Source organism: Watersipora subatra, chromosome 4 (assembly GCF_963576615.1).
Source record: "Watersipora subatra chromosome 4, tzWatSuba1.1, whole genome shotgun sequence".
Lineage (NCBI taxonomy): Eukaryota > Metazoa > Bryozoa > Gymnolaemata > Cheilostomatida > Watersiporidae > Watersipora > Watersipora subatra.
In genome coordinates, this window is record NC_088711.1 from 15,578,027 (window position 1) to 15,601,212 (window position 23,186).

The window sequence follows — 23,186 nt, forward strand, 5'->3', positions numbered from 1 at the left end:
AATCACACCTGCTTAAGCAACCGCAAATATGTTCAGAAATTTTCTTTTTTTTTCCAAAATTCCATAATAAATTGGAATTTAGTTTCATCCATGCATCATCACAAGTTAATAATTAGGTCACAAAATAGTTTGTACTATAAACTAAAACTGGCCTAACTCTTCATAAAAAAATATCATTGAGTGACTATTATAGATTTACCAAATCCTTATTGTAGCCTTTTTGGTAAACTGGTATGAAGTAAAACCATAATATGTTATATTCAAGCTGATGCCTTTGCTGTAATTCAGTCAGCCGGTTGGATGTATGTTATTAGTGTGGCAGGAGCGGTAAGGATCAACAATTATACTTGTCTTTTCAAAATTTTTGTAATACGTACTTATGAACAAATAATAACCAAGCAATAAAGGTAACGCACAATACCATTGGCTGATTTAAGTAGTACGAAATAATGCTTTTTATTATGGTTAAGAGGATGTTTGTAAGCAATGTTTTTGGGCGTACATGTAAGTGCGATACAATGATATAGCTTTAACAGATAGAAAAATTATAATTTTTGACCCATGTAATATGCATAGAAAAGCTCATAGCCTGTTAATCGCCTGCCAATACTCACTACTTGTGAAATCTGAAATCTCGCTGCTTTATTTCAGTAAAAGTAAATAGCAGTGTGGTTGTATAGCAACATACTTTGCTATAACACCAGTGTGGTTGTATAGCAACATACTTTGCTATAACACCAGTGTGATTGTATAGCAACATACTTTGCTATAACATCAGTGTGATTGTATAGCAACATACTTCAATATAACACCAGTGTGATTGTATAGCACCATACTTTGCTATAACATCAGTGTGATTGTATAGCAACATACTTCGCTATAACACCAGTGTGATTGTATAGCACCATACTTTGCTATAACATCAGTGTGATTGTATAGCAACATACTTTGCTATAACACCAGTGTGATTGTATAGCACCATACTTCGCTATAACACCAGTGTGGTTGTATAGCACCATACTTTGCTATAACACCAGTGTGATTGTATAGCAACATACTTCGCTATAACACCAGTGTGGTTGTATAGCAATATACTTCGCTATAACACCAGTGTGGTTGTATAGCAACATACTCCGCTATAACACCAGTGTGATTATATAACAACATACTTTGCTATAACACCAGTATGATTGTATAGCAACATACTTCGCTATAACACCAGTGTGATTGTATAGCAACATACTTCGCTATAACACCAGTGTGATTGTATAGCAACATACTTCGCCATAACACCAGTGTGATTGTATAGCACCATACTTCGCTATAACACCAGTGTGATTGTATAGCACCATACTTTGCTATAACACCAGTGTGGTTGTATAGCAACATACTTCGCTATAACACCAGTGCGGTTGTATAGCAATATACTTCGCTATAACACCAGTGTGATTGTATAGCAACATACTTCACTATAACACCCAGCAAGGTTTAAAATCTAGTTCCTGCTTGTAGCCTGTTTAAATAAAACTGACAGGCTTATGTCGTGGTCTCTTTTTCTAAGCCAATTCGTTGAGGATGCAACAATCGGAAAAATTCAATCACAATTTAAATTCATTCATGTGATTATTAACTTGCTACAAATAGCAGAGAGATGATAATAAATAATAAAATATCCTGTCCGAAGACACAGCAAAAATATTGTTGGTACAAACTTGCTACTACACACGAGCTAACAAGCATGTTGCTTGCTTGCATGAAAGAAATCGCTGTACATGTATAAGTCAATTTGTTAGCAAGTGATGATGATTGTTTGTAGGATATTATGTGAATATCAGAGGCTGTACTGTGATTGGCCAGTAATAGAAAAGCTGGCTTCCATGGAAAGCTGGTGACTGGCTAACAGGACGTGCTATATAAAGCGGTGAACCAGTGAGAAGCTTGGTGAAAGAGAGCAGAACATGTGAATTGTGCTACCGAGTTGCTGGGCTTTCTCTTTTGCTGACCAGTAACCTTCAACCTGTGGTGGTCTGAACAGACAGGATCATGTGTAGCATCAAAGGCTACTGAGCAGTATAATTGGCTTCCGCATAGGAATTTGTAGCAGTAACTGCCATATTTGGGTAGGTTGTAGCTATTGTGTTACGGTTGTTGTGGTGGTTGTTGTGGTGATCAAGGCTGGTGGCAAATGGAGATTGGTGTGCCATCATTGCAGCTTAGGGCTCCATAATAACTTTTCGTTGTTTTACTCAGTATTATAACAATCTATTAGATAAAAAGGAAATGGCTTGATGTGTGTTTAATAATTTGCATAAAATGCTGAAAATATTGTGACAGCATCACATGCTCTTATACACCCTGACACTTGTTTAGCGTAAATCAAACATAAATTAGATGCTGTCACCAATATAGTATTGAGTTTCAGATAACATAGGGTATGGAATCAACACAAAACAACAAATAATTCATTCCAATTTGTATACTTATGCTCAAGTAATTGGTTTTTACATTCTCCACATTATGCTGCATGTACTTGGCCTAGTTTCTGAATATTGCATTTGTTAGCAGGCAACCCACACTTTCACGCTGCTAAAATTTAGATTCCGCTACACTATGTTAGAAAGTGGCACACAAGACTCTCGCATTCTACTATGCCTCGATATCAGCAGACTCAACCGAGTGTCACAATTTCTGCTATCAACAGCTCTTGTGCTAGCCTCCTTTCTCATATATGGATATATTCTGGTACGAATTACACCCTGTTACTTAGTCTTTTTATAAATCTCAAATTTCTGGATCGCTTTTAGCTCGTAGTTTAAACTCTACACAAGACAAGGAAATCACTTTTTCGATTTAATCTGTTCATATAAAAATTTTTCAGTTTTTGAGTAGTAATTGAAGGTGCTGTTCTATACATGTTAAGATGAGTTCATAGGTATTACAAAGTAATTAACGTATTAAACTTTTTCAATTGATTGGAAAAACCATTGTCTAAGATACTTTTAATCTTTTTGAATGCTGGTTAAGATTTTAACTCCACCTGTTGTCGACCATAATGAAAAGCATTATTTCGTACTACTTTAATCAGCCAATGGTAGCATGTGTATTATCTTTATCAGCCAAGGGTATCATGTGTATTATTTTTATTAGCCAATGGTATCAGGTGTGTTACCTTTATCAGCCAATAGTATCATGTATAAATATTTAGTGTACCAGTTTAATAACAGTATAAACTTTTTTGTTTCATCTTGACAAAGTCTTTATAAGAAAACAAATAAAATAACATGTAATATATAAGAAACTAGATGAATTTCCAGCGCCGCACAAGTAATAAAATAATTACCCAATGAATTTGAGAAATATACCTGGCAAGCTAGTGAAATTTTTACTATAATAATAGCCGTGTCAGAAGCTAATTTAATAAACGTTACATCGTGCGTACTGATCAAGCGTACTAGTTGATAGCCCATGAGTTAAGCGTGAGTAATGAATGTCATCACAATCATTCATCGCTACGGTTAGTTGGATGATGTAGTTTAAAGGATTGGTTTCCTGGTCTGCAGATCTAGAAGTTCTGAGCTCAAATTCTCTGCCAAGTGGATTTTTTGTTCCTAAAACCTTTTTCACTATAACTGGATTGACGATTGACAAACACTGAGATTTATGTATACAAATCTTAAAACTGAGAGCTTTGCGAAACTGGCCTTAGCTCACAGGGAGAAAGTTATTACCGCTATACTTTTATGTTATAAGGAAATGACATTCCATCTAGAAGGAATGAAGGAATATAGCTGGTATTTTACAATGCTGGAATTCTTACAGTTCTCCATATTCGGATTGGGTGAAAGAGTTGTTAGCCATCGTTGCGGCCTCTTGAAACACAAGTATGAACATATATTCGCGGGTACATTACATATGCAAGTATTTTTATCTCTGCGTGTATGTATGACATGTTGTATGAGTACATATTCAAATAAGATGTATAGGTGATAAGTAAATACATCCTTGTTAAAGGTTTAAAAGAAGCTTGACCATAATCAAGCGTTTCAGAGACTCAATCCAGTAGTCTTAGCTTTGGCAGAGGTTCAAACCATGCTATGGTCTATCTTTTTAGTAATGATCTAATACGGTAGTAGGCGTTTCATGCTTGATCACAGTTGCTCTTATAAACCATTCCTTAGATGTTCACTTAGGCAGAAGTGCGAGTGCGCAAGTCTAAGTCAAGCTGCAGACAAACTTGCTGCGTAGGTAAATATTGTTTCCTTTGGTGTCCATTTAGGCAGAAGTGCGAGTGTGCAAGTCTAAGCCAAGCTAAATTCAAACTTGCTGCATACATGAAGGTAGATATTGTATGGTGGACTACTAATATACAAGTTTAGAATATACCTGTAACAGTAGTACACTATGATAGTACACATGTGATATACACCATTACAATGTATTAAATATATGTTGTAGAGCCCCAATGAGTATATATATGCTGCTGGCAGCTTTAACAGTTGCTACGATTGGCCTTTCCAACATGTCTGTTGGCTACCTCAACTATCCAACTCAAGTCATTTTCAAGTGCTGTAAGCTGATTCCAGTGCTGATTGGTGGAATTGTCATACAAGGTAGATGCACTACCTTTACCTCTTGAAACTTTGCTTTGTTTAAATATAGATATGTTGAAGTGGTGGTGGTGGTAACAGTAGTAGAAGTAGTACTACTAGTAGGAGCATTAGTACTATAGTAGTAGTATTAGATATAGGAGTAGAACTACTAGTGATACTGCTAGTAATATTGATCGTAGTATTGGTAGTAGTATTGGCAGTAGTATTGGTAGTAGTATTGGTAGTAGTAGTGTTAGTAGTAATAGTAGTGGTAGTAGTATGGGTAGTAGTATTGGCAGTAGTAGTGGTAGTAGTAGTAGTATTGGTAGTAGTATTGGTAGTAGTAATAGTAGTGGTAGTAGTAATAGTAGTGGTAGTAGTATTGGCAGTAGTATTGGTAGTAGTAGTGTTAGTAGTAATAGTAGTGGTAGTAGTATGGGTAGTAGTATTGGCAGTAGTAGTAGTAGTAGTAGTAGTAGTAGTAGTAGTAGTAGTAGTAGTAGTAGTATTGGTAGTAGTATTGGTAGTAGTAATAGTAGTGGTAGTAGTAATAGTAGTGGTAGTAGTATTGGCAGTAGTATTGGCAGTAGTAGTGGTAGTAGTAGTGGTAGTAGTATTAGTAGCAGTGGTAGTAGTATTGGTAGTAGTAGTGGTAGTAGTAGTAGTGGTAGTATTGGTAGTAGCATCAGTAATAGTATTGGTAGTAGTATTGGTAGTAGTATTGGTAGTAGTATTGGTAGTAGTATTGTTAGTAGTATTGGTAGTAGTATTGGTAGTAGTATTGGTAGTAGTATTGTTAGTAGTATTGGTAGTAGTATTGGCAGTAGTAGTGGTAGTAGTAGTGGTAGTAGTATTGGCAGTAGTATTGGTAGTAGTAGTGGTTGCAACTTGTAGAAATAAATATATATATATATATATATATATATATATATATATATATATATATATATATATATGTTGCCCTATTTAGCTGTGGAGTGTTTATTAAGCTGGCATGAATTTACCAACAAGTTGATGTTTATCACTTTGAGTTTGTTGATTTGGCTTTGAAATTTATTAACAGCTTAGTGTGTCACTGTATTTGCGGCTAACATTGGTCACCTATACATCGTTATTTGTTATTTTTACATTATTGCCTGAGGAAGCAACTTTGCTTTTTATGGCTATTTTTGTTAAACAGTTCTTCTTTCCTGACCCTTACAAACAAGCTACCGGTATAACTATAAAGTTTATAAATAGTTATTTTAGCTGCTTATTTAAGTCTGTCATAGAAATTGCAACTTGTTGGAACAGAAAGAATTACATGTGCTAGCTCACAGTATGAGATAAACCTTTGAGTTGCTAGTTTGGAGTGCAATAAGGACTTGTTGGTTTTTGTTTGTCGATTGCTACCTAATTGAGCATATATTAAAAATTGTTGAGCAGATCTGATTAAGGTAGGCGAGTGGCATGTACAGCATACTCATAGTAATAATAATATTATGCAAAATGAACAGAAAAAATCCAAATATATTACAACTAGAGCCAGTCATTTGAGTGGGATAATTAAGTACCATTAGTTATCTGTTAGAGTGCGTGCGCTTTAATGTTTATGTGCCATATGTAGATCTCTGAAAATTTGGCCTATACTACTACTAGTATACAAGTACTAATAGTAGTAGTACTATTAATAGTAGTAGTAGTAGTAGTAGTAGTAGTAGTAGTAGTAGTAGTAGTAGTAGTAGTAGTAGTACTATTAATAGTAGTAGCAGTAGTAGTAGTATTACTAGCAAGTAACAGCAGTAGTAGTGATAGTAGCAACTTGTAGCAGGGAGACAGATTTTGTTGCTTTGGTTTTCACTTTTTCTGTCTAACTAAAGGGCAGGCTATAGAGAATTTATTACCTTAAAGGTTGACTTGCAACAAGATTCACATTACAGTTATTTGATATGAAAAGATTCACCATGTCTTACTCTGTTGTGTTGTTGGTGCAAAATATGTGGAAAAGTGATTACAAGCTCTTAAAAGCTCAAAAACGAACAGAAAATCGCAGCCACACGAGACCGCTGTAGTTTGGATTCTCCTTCCAAAACTGCTCAAATGTGACGCAGTTGTGAGAGATGGTTTCTGTTTAAACTTTCATGCAACCTTATTCGTTGAAATATTTTCACAAATATACTTCACGCATTTAATAAAACCATGTCTATTGTTCGTACGCGTCTGTTTTATCGTCATCGTAATGCTGTCACTTTTAGCAGTGATATCTTATAACTTACCGTAAAAATTCGTTTAATTTTTCAGCCTCAGCTTGAAGGAGTACATATCATTGTCTGATAATCATGACGAGCTTGTTGGTCACTTGTGATAATCGAAAAGTGCTGCAGAAATTATTTGCGAAGTATTGGGTCGCATGATCTGATTACGACTTGCCAATTAGACCAAACCGAAACAAAACTGTAAAGTAGCGAGCATCTATATTTGATACGGGGTCTTCGGTGAAACCCGAATTGTTTGTCATAAACTAGTGCTACGATAAGTTTTATATTGAGCTTTTGATTGGCCTTTCAATTCACGTGAGAACATCACATGACAAGACAATAACCAAATTTCATGACCACGTCATCGAAATAAAGTGATTTCAATCTACGGCGGCTTTTCGTTTTTGAGCTTTTAAGAGCTTGTAATCATATTTCCACAGTTTTGGCACCTACAACACAACAGGGTAAGACGTGGTGAATCTTTTGATAAATATACATCTCTATGCATCTGTATAATATGTAGATCTATATATGTATGTACATTTACATACATATTTATGTAAGTAGATTCATCTCTCATTCATTTCGCCGCCTCAACCAAAAATATCAGCTCATGTCATTGAATAAACTTTCATGGTTTATGTGCTTTGTACTCCTCTTTTAATTGTTATTTAAAGATAACCACATTGTTTGTATCTACAATATCTTGATTATCAATGTACGTGTATAAACTAAATTACTTCAAGACTTGTTCTACTTCCCATTTGTAATGATTAGATTCTCTCTTTTGAAGGGAAGAAATATGGAATAATCGACTTTCTAGCGAGGTTCACCATGAGCGTTAGTCTCATACTTTTTACACTCACTGATAGCGAGATTCAGCCCAACTTTAATATCTATGGTAAGAGAGGTCTCACTGGGCACCCATGCTAATCCTTTTTTCATTTATTTATAGATATGGCTAGATTATAGCAAACCAGGGTTATGCTATATAAAGCAGGTTGCTATAGAAAAGCATGATTCAACTACGTGAATTAGTTGCAGGATACCGGTGCTTGATAAAGGTATATTACAAATGTTGATCATATGCATTACATAGCAAGGGTTCATGATACAATGGTATATTACAAATGTTGATCATATGCATTACATAGCAAGGGTTCATGATACAATGATATATTACAAATGTTGATCATATGCATTACATAGCAAGGGTTCATGATACAATGTAGGTTCAAGGCATATGACATGAGTTTTCAACATGTACAAATGACAAGAATTCATAATATTGTTCTGAGATAGATAGATTCATGAGAAGCATCATCCAAGGTTTTGTTTGAATTCTAACAAAAGTATTAGATTGGAAAGGTGATAGCTTGTAACAGTCAGATTAGTAGTTGCTGAAATATTTTAAACAGGGTGCTAAACATATCTTAAAAACGTCAAACAAAGCCCAAAATTAAACACTTGCTGTATTTCCAGAATGTGGATTCAAACCTTGATATCATGTTTTTTGACTACCGCTTTCATTTTACAAGTTTCTTATCATACATTTTTATGTAATACACGTTTGTGAAAGGACCAGTTTACGGATTTGTGTAGGCAAGAACAAATGGAAAGCATCCTTGCCCACTATAGGTATCGTGATCATGTCTGGTGCATCTTTCATGTGTTACACGAGTAGTGATCATGACTGGTGCACCTTTCACATGTTATAGGTATAGTGATAATGTCTGGTGTTCCTTTCACATGTTACAGGTATAGTGATCATGTCTGGTGCACCTCTCATATGTTACAGGTATAGTGATCATGTCTGGTGCACCTTTCACATATTATAGGTATAGTGATCATGTCTGGTGCATCTTTCACATGTTGCAGGTGTAGTGATCATATCTGGTGCTCTTTGTGCTGATGCAGCTGTCGGAAATGTGACGGAAAAAACTCTCAATGACCATAAAGCAACTAATTCTGAGCTGGTAAGACCAGCAAATTTGTGGCTACATGGAACTCCTAACAAATAGTTTTTCTCTTTTATAGAATGTTACTCATGCTTGTGAATACTTCCTGGATTAGTGAATGTTTTACTATCCCTACCATAAGCATATCTTACCATATATTTATTGCTAAAATCTAAACCTAAACTTAATTTAAATATTTACTCTTGTTTACCAGCCCCTCCCTCCATCTTACTGGAATTTTTAATCCGTTTATCTACTATACAAATAATCATTCTTTTCGTTTTTAAAGAACAACCTTGAGTTTCTGTAGCCCAGCCATACTGTTGGGGTTACCAATTTTATCAATAGGCTTCTAGACCAATCACAACCTGCTTAAAGAGCTAACAAGCCAATCACAGTTTAATTTTGAGATTATGAGACCAATCAGTCTGGTTGGAACATTGCAAGACCAATCACGGCTTGATTAGGCATTTTTAGACCAATCAGATTTAAAATCATCCTATTTCATATGACGAGTTTTTCTTAACTTTTTAGAAACCATAAAATGTGATGGTTTTCAGTGTCAAAATATAAAAATGAATCAATTTATATCATGGTACTTTGTATTTCATCTGGGAAGCAATGGTATAAGCACAAGCAAAGATTTTCGCAATTTTAATAACAACGAAACTATCTCTATCTACTCGCACAATTTGCGCTTAAATTTTTACACGTCTTAACATGCTCTGTTTGAAAATGAGCTATATGAATATATTTAGCTATTCTGTAACCAGATTAACACAAAATAATCTGATGCATTTTATTAACCCATTTAGCACCAGCATAGATAATATCGGTAGAAAAGTATTCCGTTTTTCCAATGGAAAGTTTCACTCATAAATCAGGTTTGCAATAGAATTTGCACTTTTTGGTGGATATTAATAATCTTGGCATGGTTTCAAAGAGCAGAATATAAAGGTTTGAATGATACAGTATGTAGTTTCATGTTTATTACAAGCTGCAAAAAGCCTAGGAGACCAGAAGACGTTAGACTTTTATTCAATACTTATACGCTGGCAGTCTCATGAGCCGTGAGAGATAATCATATGTAATAAGTATGTGCCCAATTATTCCAGGAAGCTTCAAGGTAGTCCAGTGGTGTAGTTGGTAGTGCGCTTGGCTGCAAGCCAAATATCTGAGTTCACGTCTCATGAGATGCATATTTTTCCAACCTCTTAGTGTGGCTTCAGACAAACGGACGGACACGGCTCTTATTATAGTAAAGATCGGGTAAATAGGCTAGCACAGTGATTCATAGCAATTTAGGTTGGCATGGACTGGGTTAAATATATACGCTTACTATCCCTTACAAGGGTACATTAAATATACTAAAAAGAACTGTGTAAATCTCAGCAATGAAAATGTGTGCTAATTGCAGATAACATCTATACAAGTTGATTACAATATTCATACAATATTAAACATAGGAATTTCTTACATTTTTTTGTCACATGCTCTAATTAAATTTTATTGTAAATGTTAGAATATGTAATGCAGAACATACAAGTATGTATACTAGATTGTGTTGGATTCAACATACTTATTCTCAATGAAGGTTTTTACAGCTAAAGATGTCGTAATATTGTCTTCTGCAGTGGTTTTCTGGTCTGAACTATAATACCGATGTGTCCTTCAGACAAACCATTTGTGTCACAAAAGCTGCAAATATTAAGTCTATAGACTTATCTTTTAAGGAAAAATAGTAAAAGATTAATTTTGCTTCTGAGCATTCTTGCAGAATCACTACATAGAGAATTAGGTACTTGCCACTAGTGCATTGTAGAAGTTAGTTGTACAAAAAGAATAAACGTTTCTCACTTAGGAAAAAAGGTTTTAGATGTGTGAGCTTTTATAACTTTTGTGTAGATCAGTTAATAGCAACAACCCTGTGTAATTATTTCCTATCATGCCTTTATATATAGAACTTGCCAACATTTAATAATGAGAAGATAACTACCATAACAACACAAATACTTCAAAACTGTGTAGTCAGCATAGCCAAGACTACTTCACAAAGTTGTCCTCATATGTATTTAAAGCATTACAACTAATCAAAGTATGCATCTCCAGCCATTCTTTCTTTTTATTGCACAGTATTATTGTGTTAGGTTAATAATGGGGAGACAACTACCAAATAATAATAATACAATAATAAAATAATTTTTCAAGAGCCCTCATTATACAATTTAATTTTATGGTGTGGTCTCTGAAAAAATGCTCCTTTAATTATTTATGCTTTATAATTATAATATAATTCTCTTGAAGAATGCTGCTGATTCTGATCTTGTTTAAATTGTTTTTTAATTAGGCTGATTTGAAAAAAGATTTTGACTCACAGCACTTTTGATTTTAATTGATTAATTTTTTTAAACAACACATCAAACTTTTTTTTCAGATTTCTTTATTTGTGCTCAGACAGGTTAGATAAATTGACTGAATTTTTAGAAGCTCGTTGAAGCAATCTTGTAATGCACTTGAGTCTTTTTGCTAAAGTTACTAACTTGTACAACTTATAAGCAATGGGTTGGCAGCATCCAAAAGATTTTCAGTGTTATTTTTACTATATTTTCAGATACTCTTTTCATACAGCATTGGATTTGTGTACATAATGTTTGGACTACTGCTATCAGCCCAGCTTGCTCCAGGATTCATGTTCTTCCAGCAGGTAATTTAGGCTATTTGACTTGCACTAGTGTTATATATTTGAAATATTCTATATGATCACTGAAGTTTTTTAAAAAAACATAAAACTTACGATGTATGTTTTTCAACAGTCTGTTTCAATTTACAGCATCCCTTGGAGACGTATGGTTATGGAGCTGTGTTCGCTATCACGGGATATGTGGGTCTAAATGCTATACTTTTCCAAATAAAACATTTTGGTGTACTTGCAGCTGTAACAGGTACGTACGCCATGTTGGGTTATTATATCTATGGGTAGAAAAATGTTTTGTTGAGATGAGCCTAGACAGTTCTTTAATTATAATATTATAAGCAATTGCCTCAGTGCCAAGTGCGGCAATATCTCCCATAATCAATTATGTAAAAAGCCATCATCTAAACAATTAAAAACCATTTCAAAGACAGATTAGCATAAGCTCCTAAAGGTGGTGTAATTCTATAATTTGTTTATTTAAACAAATACATATGAAATAGAACAAGCAGAGGTGTTGTCTTGTTGATTTAGTGTGTTTGTTTGCTAAGTATGACACATTGATAAAATTTATCTAGTTGGGTTGATAAATCTCACATGTCTTTTGCAGTGACAACCTTCAGAAAGATGCTGACTATAATTCTGTCATTCATTCTATTCTCAAAGCCCTTCACCTTTCGGTAAGGTTAATGAATCTCTCAAACAGCTTTATTTGCATTTCAATTTTGTCATATTAAGCAGTGTTTTAAATAATCTAAAATTTCAACTGTTTCTGGTTGAGCTTTAGTGTTGAGAACAAAAATAGAATACTATTAATTTAAATGAATGTTAATAATTGTCAACAGATTTTCAATAAGGATTTAAAACTGCCTAGTTTGAATATTTTCAACTGACCACAACCCGATTTTCTCTTCTGCTGACATGTTTGAAGCAGGCGCATCAGCATGCATGCACATAATTCATTTTCTCATCCACTAAAAAACAGAAAAAAACTATAAAAATTCCAAAATGGTAAAATTTTTTTACAGCATTCAAAGTTACCAGCTTTCTTACATCAAAAACTATCTTCACCATGAGAGCAATAGAGTTATTCACAGTCTATCATAATATCAGTTTTAACAGTCTCTTAGGAATTAGAAGACATCGTAATGAAAGTAAGTCATGAGCAATGCATGGCTAAAATCCATGTATCTATTCAGTCCTACTCAACGGGTACTGAAAAGTATATTTCACTTGTTTCTACTTATACAGTAATCCTAATATACTGTGGTAGATATATGGGTCACTATTGTCCCCACACCCAACCAGCTCTTATGTGCAACTTTATGATCTTCAGCAGTATTGCTGACAAGGGACTAGTAGTTACAAAAGACTCTATTGCCATTTTTTGCATTGAGTTGCTTTTTGCAACGAAAGTGTAAACTTATCACACCGTTAGCTTTCATACAAGTGTCGTAGATTATGACTCATTTTACAGAAATAGAGTCTTCTTTGTAAGATGCCTTAATTTTACACTTTTTAATTTTATTGCTAAATTTTTTTCAAGTGTTATTAGCATAAGATAGCTTTAAAAGGAGACCCATTGTTGTAGATACATTTGGTCCGGTCTGATTGTCCTTGGTGGAATGCTTCTCAACTTTTATAGTAAGAAGAAAGATATTATAAACAATAAATTTTCAGCTTTATACAAGCAAATGTGCCAGAAGAAAGAAGCAGCATTGTTAGATCAGCAAAATGACTCCATTGACCACATTTAGCTTAGAATAGTTTACTTATCTGTGCATAGTTGATAATGACAACTTGTATGTTGATTTTTATATATTTTTTATGTTAATTTTGTATATTTTTATGTTGATTTTTATATATTTTATTTTTATTGCTAATCGTTTTTATTAGTATTGCTCGCTCAATTGTTATAGAATTTTTGATACATAATAGAATTTTGCTATTACAGTAGTTCTATATTGACACAGAGCAGGATAGCCTGAGGCGCTTAGCAGCTCAATTGTTCAATAATGGCTTGTTATTACAATAACTGTGTAAATCAGTTATTTTTAGCAACAGTAGATATTGACAGTTTTGAGGTGTACTTATTTAATGCTTACATATTCGTGCTAATCTTTATGTAAAGGTTATATAATGATAAGTTGAATGGCTAACATATCATATTTTGCTAATCATATTTCAGCAAATTATTTAGTAACAAGTTGAATGACTAACATGTCATATTTTGCTAATTATATTTCTACAAGCTAGTTAGTAACAAGTTGAATGACTAACACGTCACATTTTGTTTTTCCCATTTCTACAAGCTACTTAGTAACAAGTTGAATGACTAACACGTCACATTTTGTTTTTCCCATTTCTACAAGCTACTTAGTAACAAGTTGAATAACTTAAATGTCATATTTTGTTTTTCCCATTTCTACAAGCTACTTAGTAACAAGTTAAATGACTAACATGTCATATTTTGCTAATTATATTTCTACAAGCTAGTTAGTAACAAGTTGAATGACTAACACGTCACATTTTGTTTTTCCCATTTCTACAAGCTACTTAGTAACAAGTTGAATGACTAACACGTCACATTTTGTTTTTCCCATTTCTACAAGCTAGTTAGTAACAAGTTGAATAACTTAAATGTCATATTTTGTTTTTCCCATTTCTACAAGCTACTTAGTAACAAGTTGAATGACTAACAAGTCACATTTTGTTTTTCCCATTTCTACAAGCTACTTAGTAACAAGTTGAATGACTAACATATCATACTTTGTTTTTCCCATTTCTACAAGCTACTTAGTAACAAGTTGAATGACTAACATGTCATATTTTGTTTTTTCCCATTTTTACAAGCTACTTAGTAACAAGTTAAATGAATAACATGTCATATTTTGTTAATCCAACAAGTTTCTTAATAACAAGTTAGTCAGCTAACGTGTCAGGTTCAAATCCTATGATCTGAGTGATGCTCTGATACTTTCAACTAAAAGTATGGTCTAGAGCTAAACTTACATTTAGTCTGAAAATAAACACTTGCTTTAAACTAACAAAAACTTGACTCCGTTTTGGATAATTGAAGTCCATGTTTACATACTCTGTGAAGGCACCTGATTAGCATTGAAACAGTTGAACAATAGATTATACTATATTTTTTACACTGGAGGTACATTGATAGTGCTGTGCAAAAGAATTTAGTTAAGATTACCAAATAGTTTTATGAATTTTATTCCCTCGAGTGTCAAAAATAAAATCGGCAAAGAAACGAGGGATAAATACTTAACACTTGAATTACTTCACTATCAAAGATTAAAGATGTTCTCATCATTCTTGTCTCCGTATAAAAAGAGAGAGTGCTGTAGATTTTAATGAGATTTTCGTTTTATATAATGTATATAATAATGAAAAACTATCTCAACCTATTCTGTACAACCTATATTACTTGTCATAGGGTGTTGAATACTTACAAAGTAGGTATGAAAACGGGCCAATATTGACAAGCTACAAATGAACATTAAGATTTGCTGCAGTACTCCGTACTTGAACAAAGGATTTTTACAGCTACATGTAAGTTCAACTTTTAGGTTTCTCAAGTAGGTTGTGATTTGCTCTATTATTCTTTCATTTAGACATACTGTTTATTGATAATATTTCACTGACTAATTTGCCAGAATTGCAAGTCTCAAAACTATTTATCGCTTACACTTTATATTAAAGAGAATATATGTTAACAAAACGACAATGAGAATAGATAAAAATTTAAATGCATATTAGCGATTTGTAGCAAAAGTTAAAATTATATGCTAGCAAAGCAAACCGTAGTTTCCAACATGCTCACAATTAATCTGCCAGTATAGAGTGTAGCAACCAGATTGAGCATAGATCCTGCGTAAGTGTATCATAGGTTAGCAAGCCTAATGGGCAGTTCCCTTTGTTTTAGCTTATAAGATCTACAAAATAATAATTATAGCCATTTGAAGTGGCATAACAGACAATTAAGCACAAAACGCTACAAGAATGATAACATAAACGAAAAACACAAACAGTTACAATATCATAATTGCAGTCGGTGTGGCCATTAAGGGAGAAACGTTGCAAAGCAGACAACATAAACAAAATGCATTAATTATCTGAATATCTGGGTAGTAGTCGTTGTGTCTGTATACAGAGTTAGAAGTTCACGCAAAGAATGTGCAGGCAGCATGCTATACTTACAAACAATACTGTAGTTAGAGGCAGTCAATGATCACCGCTATGAAACATAATAAATGATAACCGTAATTAAAATGTGCTATAACAGGAAAAAAGAGCTTTCTTTAATTACTGCTGCAAGTAATATGGTCACATTCTAAAGTCATTCAATGTGGCAAATCTAGACAAAGTCAAGTCAGCGAGCTTTTGTGTTGCTGTGAGTTTAAAAGATTATCTTAAAACGCCAAAGCACAACATTTCTCTATAAAAAATATTAGTAGTTAATCAGCATTTCAAAGGCGACCAATTTAAAAGGTGTATATAAAACTTCAAAGCTTAGGATTTATTTAGATTCAAAATCAAACACTTGTATTTGTCTCAGAAAGATATTAAATTGTGAAATAGGAGAAACTTGAGCACAGGATGTCATGTCAAAAGGTCAGGCTTAAAGCTAATGAATTTCTGCTAGCAACTAAGCATGGGGCTTATTCAGCTTGCGAGTGAGGCAAGCCTTTAAAGATGGGAGTTGTCTGCTCTGCCATTATTATTCATATAGGGTGTAACCAAATTATTGGCCACACCCTATATGCTGGAATGGTATTATAATTAAGATAGCTCTTTGTGAGATCATAGCCTACGAGTTCTAGCCGGTTTGAAAAATGTGTAGCTGTGTTGACGATTATAGTACATTCCACAGTTACTTATTATAGTTATTATTATTATTACTATTATTATTATACTTATTATTCCATAGTTAGTTACTATAGCTACATTATAGTACACAATTTATTTCTGTGTACATTCCGCAATCGAGTTAGGAACTGCAGGCCAAAAACTCACAAATAGTTATCTTTTTTAAATTTTACCCTATATGCTAGTAACTGAACAAGAGTTTATTCTTATGAACATGGAGTTGTCTGCTCTATTGTCATACAATGGCTGTGGCCAAGTTAGTAGGTAGCTTCTCTGGGCTCTTTGTTTAGTTACAATATAAAGTATTCTCAATTCATCTGATGTCTAACACAATACTATATGTCATACAAATCATCTTTCTTTTCGAAAAATTATAAGCTGATAGCTCAATAGACAATAAGCAGAAAAAACCTAATTGACCTTTACATAGACATGTAGGTGTGTTAAGGCAAAACTATAACATGGCACAACTACAGCTTCCAGAAAGAAATTTGCAAACTTACAACACTCTGTGCCCTGAGAGCTCGGTTGGTCCTCATAAGCCGCAGCTCTGCCTCTATCTCAGCATCCTCACTGTTTGGTGTGTACCTACTAAGCAGGGCACCCTGCTTGGCTAAATTTTCCTGAGCTTCAGCGAGCCTCAGTTTGAGTGCGAGAGTTCCCGATGGACTCGATAAGTCAACACACTCTCTAGCGTGCATTTTCTCCTGAGTATATAAAACACGCAGGAATACTACTGTTAGCTCCAGCCATGCATTCTGATCTATATAACAATGCACTGAGCCTCACACTCACTGAGCAGACAACTCTAAAACAAGGCATTAACTTTGATACAGGATGGATGCAAATGGCATTTCATAAGCATAGAGCCATAGGTTTTGTGTTACATAATTCCTATGACCAGGCCTGTAATAGATCACTTCCCAACACCGAAATTATTTTAAGAATCTATGGTGACAAAAGGCTGCAATAAATTAATTAACACAAAACTATTTTATTACTTGTTGCTACCATGCAACGCACTGCACATGTGTATGAAAAAGGATATCCTGCAAGCATTTTTAAACCATGATTTGTTAGTTATTCTTTTGTGTCTTCACAATGGTAATAAGGTGTAAGAGTTTTTAGTAAGTGTTGTTTATGGAGAGAATATTGTGTGAGCCACACTGAATATACTATAATGTAAAGAGAGCACTTATCAACAAAAAGCTCTAGCAAAAAGAACCTAGTTGTTAGTGCACTCTGTATACAAACAGGTGAGAAGTCGTGTCTGAAACGATGCATAAAGCTTTAAGTATAAAAAACTTAAAAAATCTGATGATAAGTTATGTCCATGTATAATAGCCACATTAAAGTCAGCTTTTTAATGTATTTAAAAATGACTATCTACCTTTTGGTGTTTCAACTAGTACTGACCTTGCCAGTGAGTAGTTCAGAACCTTTATTCACCGTCACATACTCGCATTGTGTCTTAGGCAGGGAGACCTGGTAGTACAAGTCATTCTTAGCCGGCCTTGCTACCGGTCTGTTCTTTACTATTATACGCGCTGGCTGCAAAAGTTAACAAACTAATTAGGAGTTGTCTTCATAAGGAGTTGTCTATATTGTTTTTATTAAACAATTTGAAACGCAGTGTACAGAACATTCTAGAAATTGAATTTGTACCAACTACAAAAAATCGCAACAAATGACCACAAAAGAAAATCTGCTTCTACAAGCATTTACTGGTTATGGAAATTTTAAATTAGAGTCAGTCTACATTATTATTTACTTGCACTAAGTGCTGACACTTGTGCTGTCAGTCAAGTGCTGACAAGGGAAACTTGCTTGCGTGTAGTTTATATGCATTGCTATTCAATCACCTTTCCAGTCTTTTGTGTTGTGCTGATAGTGTTATATCGGCGTTGAGGAGGCACTGATGATGCTCTTACGAAAACTTTCTGTTTAGGCGATGGGTTTCCAATATCAGCCTGCAAGTAATAAAACACACTCTAAATTATTCCTACTCGTATATGGTATGAGCCAATATACGTTTGAATCCATTAGCCCGCATTGTTCCATTACAAAGCTGTAACTGTTTAGTAGGCGCTGCATTTTTACTAATAAAATCACTAATTAGCTACCAATCAACTCTCTGGAGTATGAAGGAATGCTGAAGAGGGACTACAGCTGCTCTAACCCCTCTCATATCTATAGTGTTATACTCCCAGATCAAGTTAGCCTGAGATTCAACCGTTTAGGGATTTTATTGACATAACTGTGTAAATAAATTATTCAAATAATAGTACATTTTGACTCGGTGTACTCATCTGATCCTTAAATAAAACTTATAGCAAAATAAATGGAATCGCTAACTTAGCATAGTTGTGTTAATCCTTGATTAGAACTCATATCACCAGAGGTTAGATAATCAGCATGTCAATTTACATTGAGGTTATACTGCAACAAGCTGAACAATTAACAAGTCATATTCCTGCTAATTTTTGGTTGCAAATTGTATTATAACACACAGGATAAGTAACATTTTTAAAAAACTGTTTTTTGTGTGAGAATGGAAAGAGTAGCAAATTCTTCACCCTTGGAAGTAAAAGAAATATCTGTATAAATTTAGATCACAAGTTTGGCTCAATTCTAAGCCAATCAGGTAGCCCGTTACAGAACTAGTTTCAATTGTAAGCCAATCGAGTAGCCTGTTAGTAAACTAGTTTCTATTCTAAGCTAATCCGGTAAGCCTAACCCGTTACGGAACTATTTTTTATTAATAGAACCAGTTTTAATTTTAAGCTAATCAGGCAGCTGGTTACAGAACTAGTTTAAATTCAAAACCAATAATTCAGCCTTTCACATTAATCTGCAGACCTTATAATCCTAAAATAAAAATTTCTTGTACAACACTATCCACCATCTTTTAAGCCTATTTTATGTTTCTCCCTTTCTTAAAACTATTGCATCAGCTCATGATGACAACATTCAGTCCTGCTGCTGCCAGTTTCTGAACAGCCCACAGAAGAATAAGACAGCCCAAAAAGGCTCATTAAAGAAAGTGCAAGAGAAGCAATAGCAAGGAGATATTCATTATAGAAAAACATGCACGAACTTTCAAACACGCTGGAAGGTTAACAGTAATTACACGTATTAGTATAAGCTTGGCATTTGTGTTTATCGTGTAATAACATACACATTGCTAATGCAGCTTGTAATCACCTACACCCACTGTTGCCGGTGACATCAGCTGTCTGCCGAAATGGCTGCTCATAACAATCGCAGTTAATTATATTTTCTGTTTGAAAACAATGTCACTCTCTTTAGTAAATTATAACTCCCGTGAGGTTTTTGGGCAAAAAAACCATACTAAAGCAAACTAGAGTTATTTCATCTAAAAACAAGAGAGATATAGCAAGGAATTAGCAAAGCTTTGAACATGCAAAGAAAACTAACAAAATTTTGCTAGCTGTAAAAAGTAAGGAAGCAAATATAAAGAAAGCAAAGATGAGGTATTGCAAAAGGAAAGGAGTAGAAAGAGAATGAACCAACTCACAATAGTCTTGGCGACATTACGGAGGGCTTGGTTGTCTCTCCTGACAGATGTTGATATTAGGTCATCGCTGTCATCCATTGTGGCTCCTGCAATTTTGTAGGCGCTGTAGCTGTCCCTTCCATAGCCAGGCAGGTATGATATACCGTACACCTCCTCTGCAACCAACAAGCCTTACAGTTAAACTGACATTCGCTTCAAGTTACGCAAAATAAAACTATGTCCTTTAGTAACTTTCACAACTGCATGTAGCTAATTTTGGACTGGAAATACTAGGTCCAACTATGCATCCAAATCCAAGTTTGCACTGAAGCTCACTTTTAGTGTATAAGATTCGCTAAATATAATCATGGCTGAGGTTTTGAAAATCCTAGTGAAAACCTTTGATATTCAACACAAATCATGCTCAAATATTTAAGTTGAGGCTTCAAAGCTAGATGGCTTAACTTTAGCATCACATAAACATCTATATGTAGGTTTGTGTAGGTCTATATAACTATGTAACACATCTAAGTCTGTGTATAGGCCTATATGACTGTATAACAGAAATGGGTTTTGTTCACTCCCATAACTGAAGATTCCAACGAAATGCGTGAGGTGCTGAGCCTCAACATATAGAATATTTCAAGCGGCTTAACAAGCTAACGTTTGAGTTCAGTGGCTAATTCAAACAATTTCGAAACAGTCTCTCAAGGTAGGTTACATTACAATTTGATGAGAATGATCTAATGGTAGACTATATTGTTAGACTATGACTAGGTTAAAGAAATTGTTTACCAGAATTTATGATCAAGGCATTTGAGCTCCCATTATAATTTTCAATTTGATGGGCGATCCATGCCAATTTCGACAAAGCTTTGTATCAACATTGCCCACTACATTATTTAAATCTCTGGAAAGTTGGCATAAATCCAAGAAGACTAACAATTTTTTACCGGAGAAGAATATTTTCTATTTTGCCATATGTAGCTAGTGTACATATTTATCAGATGAAGATATAGAGAAGGTAAAAAGGCTACAAAGACTTTGGGTTAGAGTGATGATGCCTCACAAGGAGAATTATGACCAACGACTGAAGGCCTTTGGGCTCAATAAACTTTCAGAATGCTTGATTCTCTGCCATCTAAAGTACTGTAACAGACTACCCTGTATACCCAACCATCCACTTCATAGCTACACCTCACAAAAACCGCTGAACACTCCAGATATAAACATCTTGATTGTCCTATATCTAGAATATTCTTAAATCATGGCAATCTTTTTTAAATACTAGTGAATTCCCATGCTATTTTTTCTATACAGCTTGAATTGCTTTTGTCAGCATTGGCTAGTGAAATAAAGTTAAAGTCTAATCAAAACAGTTGATACAAAGAATGGTTACTGTTGCATCTTTCACACTATGCAGGAGAGGGCTGCATTAAAAGCTTCATTGTCATATATATATTGCTTTTTCTATAGAATTTTATAGCTAAATCACTGATTATTAATAATCTATAAATATTTATATTTTATAAAATATTTACCATAAATCTCAGGACGTGTCATTGATGCTGCCGAAGATCCCTTGCTCAGCCTGGTTCCAAATGTACGGGTAGGGTAGCCGAGATCAAAGTAGCGTGTTGATGTGAGTGAGTGTGGCGGTGCTACAGCGACCCGAGCTTTGTTAGGAGTCTGGTATAGAGCCTTGGAAACAGGTTTAGCAGGCCTTGGGCAAGTAAAACCGTAGTACTGCCCTTGAGCCGGGCAGTATGATGGCAGCCTCCTAGACTTGACGATAGGAGGTTGTGACAGGCTGCCAACACTTGAGCTCTGGTAGAGAGCCGCTGGCTGTTAGACAAGGAGTGTAACTTTATAACATAAGTTAAATTAAGTTATAACATATTCACTTAAGGATAACTGATGAACCAGTTCTCCACTCGCCTTGATAATGTATACTTTTAAAAAAATTTTTTAGCGTCAATATCATCGCCTCCAAAAGAATGTTTTTTATAGTTAAAACATTAAATCATAATTTAAGGAAAAAATAAATATAACAAGTTAGATATTCAAGAAATTGCTTTCTGAATAATTCTGATGTATTTTAGCAGTTAAATATACATGTAGTGGCAATGGTATTATTACCGCAAGTCTATCTGTAGGGTGGAGAAGTAAGTAGTTGTCTCTCCTTGGATAATGATGCTGGTTCGATGCAAAAAGATCAGATATGTAACTTGGACAGTCTATTTAAAATCTATGATCATAGACAGAGCAAAAGTATAAATGTATAAATACAGAAAAGGAAGAATGCATAGATGATGGCCCAAGTCAGTAGTACATTAGTGATAACTATCAACGCATATTTTTGATATATAAATAAAAAGTCTCTAAGATATTTAGGACATAAAATGAATTGTAATAAACTTCTATACCATAGATAAAATAGCTATATATGGATTAATAATAAAACTGCTGCGCCGGGATGGTCAATAAGCTTCTAGATGAGTGCAATAGGTTTATAGTTTTACTGATTGTGGCTGTCAACTATTCTACATGACTATTCTATAACATTGACTTGTTAATACAGAAACCTTCCAATTTTGTCTCATCAGTTACTCTATATGGTGACATACAAGTGTGAGTGTAAAGAGATTTGGCTTGAAGCATGTAAATGCTGGAAAATTTAAATTAGCTTTAATTTAACTTTCATCCATTGACAGACAATGATTGAAACTTTGAAAACAAATTTATTACATAATATGAAGTTATTGAAGATGAATTCATCAAAGTCTCTTATTTATCCATATAGCATCAGCAGAACAAAATGATATTGCTGATGTGAACATATGTTTTGCTGAGAAAGCTTAAAACCACAAAGCGTCTGATGTATGACTTCCCAAAACACATCCCATTTTTAAGTTTAACAATTCAAGTGCAACTGGTCTGTATGTATCCTCAGTCAAAATGGGTGTGATATATCCGAGACATAATAAGAGAGGATATAAAGCGAATAGCGAGTCCAAAACAGAAAAATCTCATCATTTTGTAAAATCACTGATAAGGTTCAACAAAGCCGAGGGTTGACCACCTTCTATAGCAATTAATTAACAAGTTTTATTTAATGTAACATGCACACAGCGTATTTAACAAAGAAAGAACTTACCACAGAGCCACTTCTGTAGAGTGCGTATCCCATGACTACCAGGCCTGACAGCTTACTTCCCAAATATGATCAGCGGCAAATGATCAATCCGTGCACTAATTTAATGTGCATGCTTGTGCCTCATACACTATATAATATAATTACTGCACGTACCT

At 34.3% G+C, this 23,186-nt stretch overlaps 2 protein-coding genes across 4 annotated transcripts; one reads left to right on the forward strand and one right to left on the reverse strand.

Annotated features, from left to right (window-relative positions):
* The first annotated feature begins 1,961 nt into the window (after positions 1–1,961).
* LOC137393597 (adenosine 3'-phospho 5'-phosphosulfate transporter 2-like) lies at positions 1,962–13,585 on the forward strand. Of its 3 annotated transcripts, none has more exons than XM_068080225.1 (10): positions 1,962–2,120; positions 2,563–2,742; positions 3,751–3,881; positions 4,456–4,610; positions 7,620–7,727; positions 8,705–8,802; positions 11,396–11,488; positions 11,615–11,726; positions 12,087–12,156; positions 13,068–13,585. In XM_068080225.1, the coding sequence occupies exons 2-10, from the start codon at positions 2,611–2,613 to the stop codon at positions 13,231–13,233; spliced, it is 1,065 nt and encodes a 354-aa protein (XP_067936326.1). In that variant the 5' UTR covers positions 1,962–2,120; positions 2,563–2,610; the 3' UTR covers positions 13,234–13,585. The 3 variants fall into 3 exon arrangements, with proteins under 3 accessions (XP_067936326.1, XP_067936325.1, XP_067936327.1); XM_068080224.1 differs by having other exon boundaries at positions 2,566–2,742; XM_068080226.1 differs by having other exon boundaries at positions 2,566–2,742; positions 3,751–3,849; positions 4,409–4,610.
* Positions 13,586–15,164: 1,579 nt separating this feature from the next.
* LOC137393754 (uncharacterized) lies at positions 15,165–23,126 on the reverse strand. Its single transcript, XM_068080442.1, has 8 exons — positions 23,032–23,126; positions 21,416–21,719; positions 19,896–20,050; positions 18,220–18,327; positions 17,774–17,908; positions 16,861–17,064; positions 15,689–15,725; positions 15,165–15,423 (listed from the first exon to the last, which is right to left on the reverse strand). Exons 1-7 carry the CDS (start codon positions 23,062–23,064, stop codon positions 15,720–15,722), a joined length of 945 nt encoding a protein of 314 aa, XP_067936543.1. The 5' UTR covers positions 23,065–23,126; the 3' UTR covers positions 15,165–15,423; positions 15,689–15,719.
* Between the last annotated feature and the right edge of the window lie 60 nt (positions 23,127–23,186).

Bases quoted from the DNA above. Each gene is read 5' to 3' on its own strand.
- LOC137393597 (XM_068080226.1), top strand. From the start codon at position 2,611: ATGTTAGAAAGTGGCACACAAGACTCTCGCATTCTACTATGCCTCGAT. The intron at 7,728-8,704 runs GTAAGAGAGGTC...CACATGTTGCAG, and splicing joins GCCCAACTTTAATATCTATG to GTGTAGTGATCATATCTGGT. The intron at 11,727-12,086 runs GTACGTACGCCA...TGTCTTTTGCAG, and splicing joins TGTACTTGCAGCTGTAACAG to TGACAACCTTCAGAAAGATG.
- LOC137393754 (XM_068080442.1), bottom strand. From the start codon at position 23,064: ATGGGATACGCACTCTACAGAAGTGGCTCTGTG. The intron at 20,051-21,415 runs GTAAATATTTTA...TGTTGGTTGCAG, and splicing joins GACACGTCCTGAGATTTATG to AGGAGGTGTACGGTATATCA. The intron at 17,909-18,219 runs GTGATTGAATAG...TAACTTTTGCAG, and splicing joins CAACACAAAAGACTGGAAAG to CCAGCGCGTATAATAGTAAA.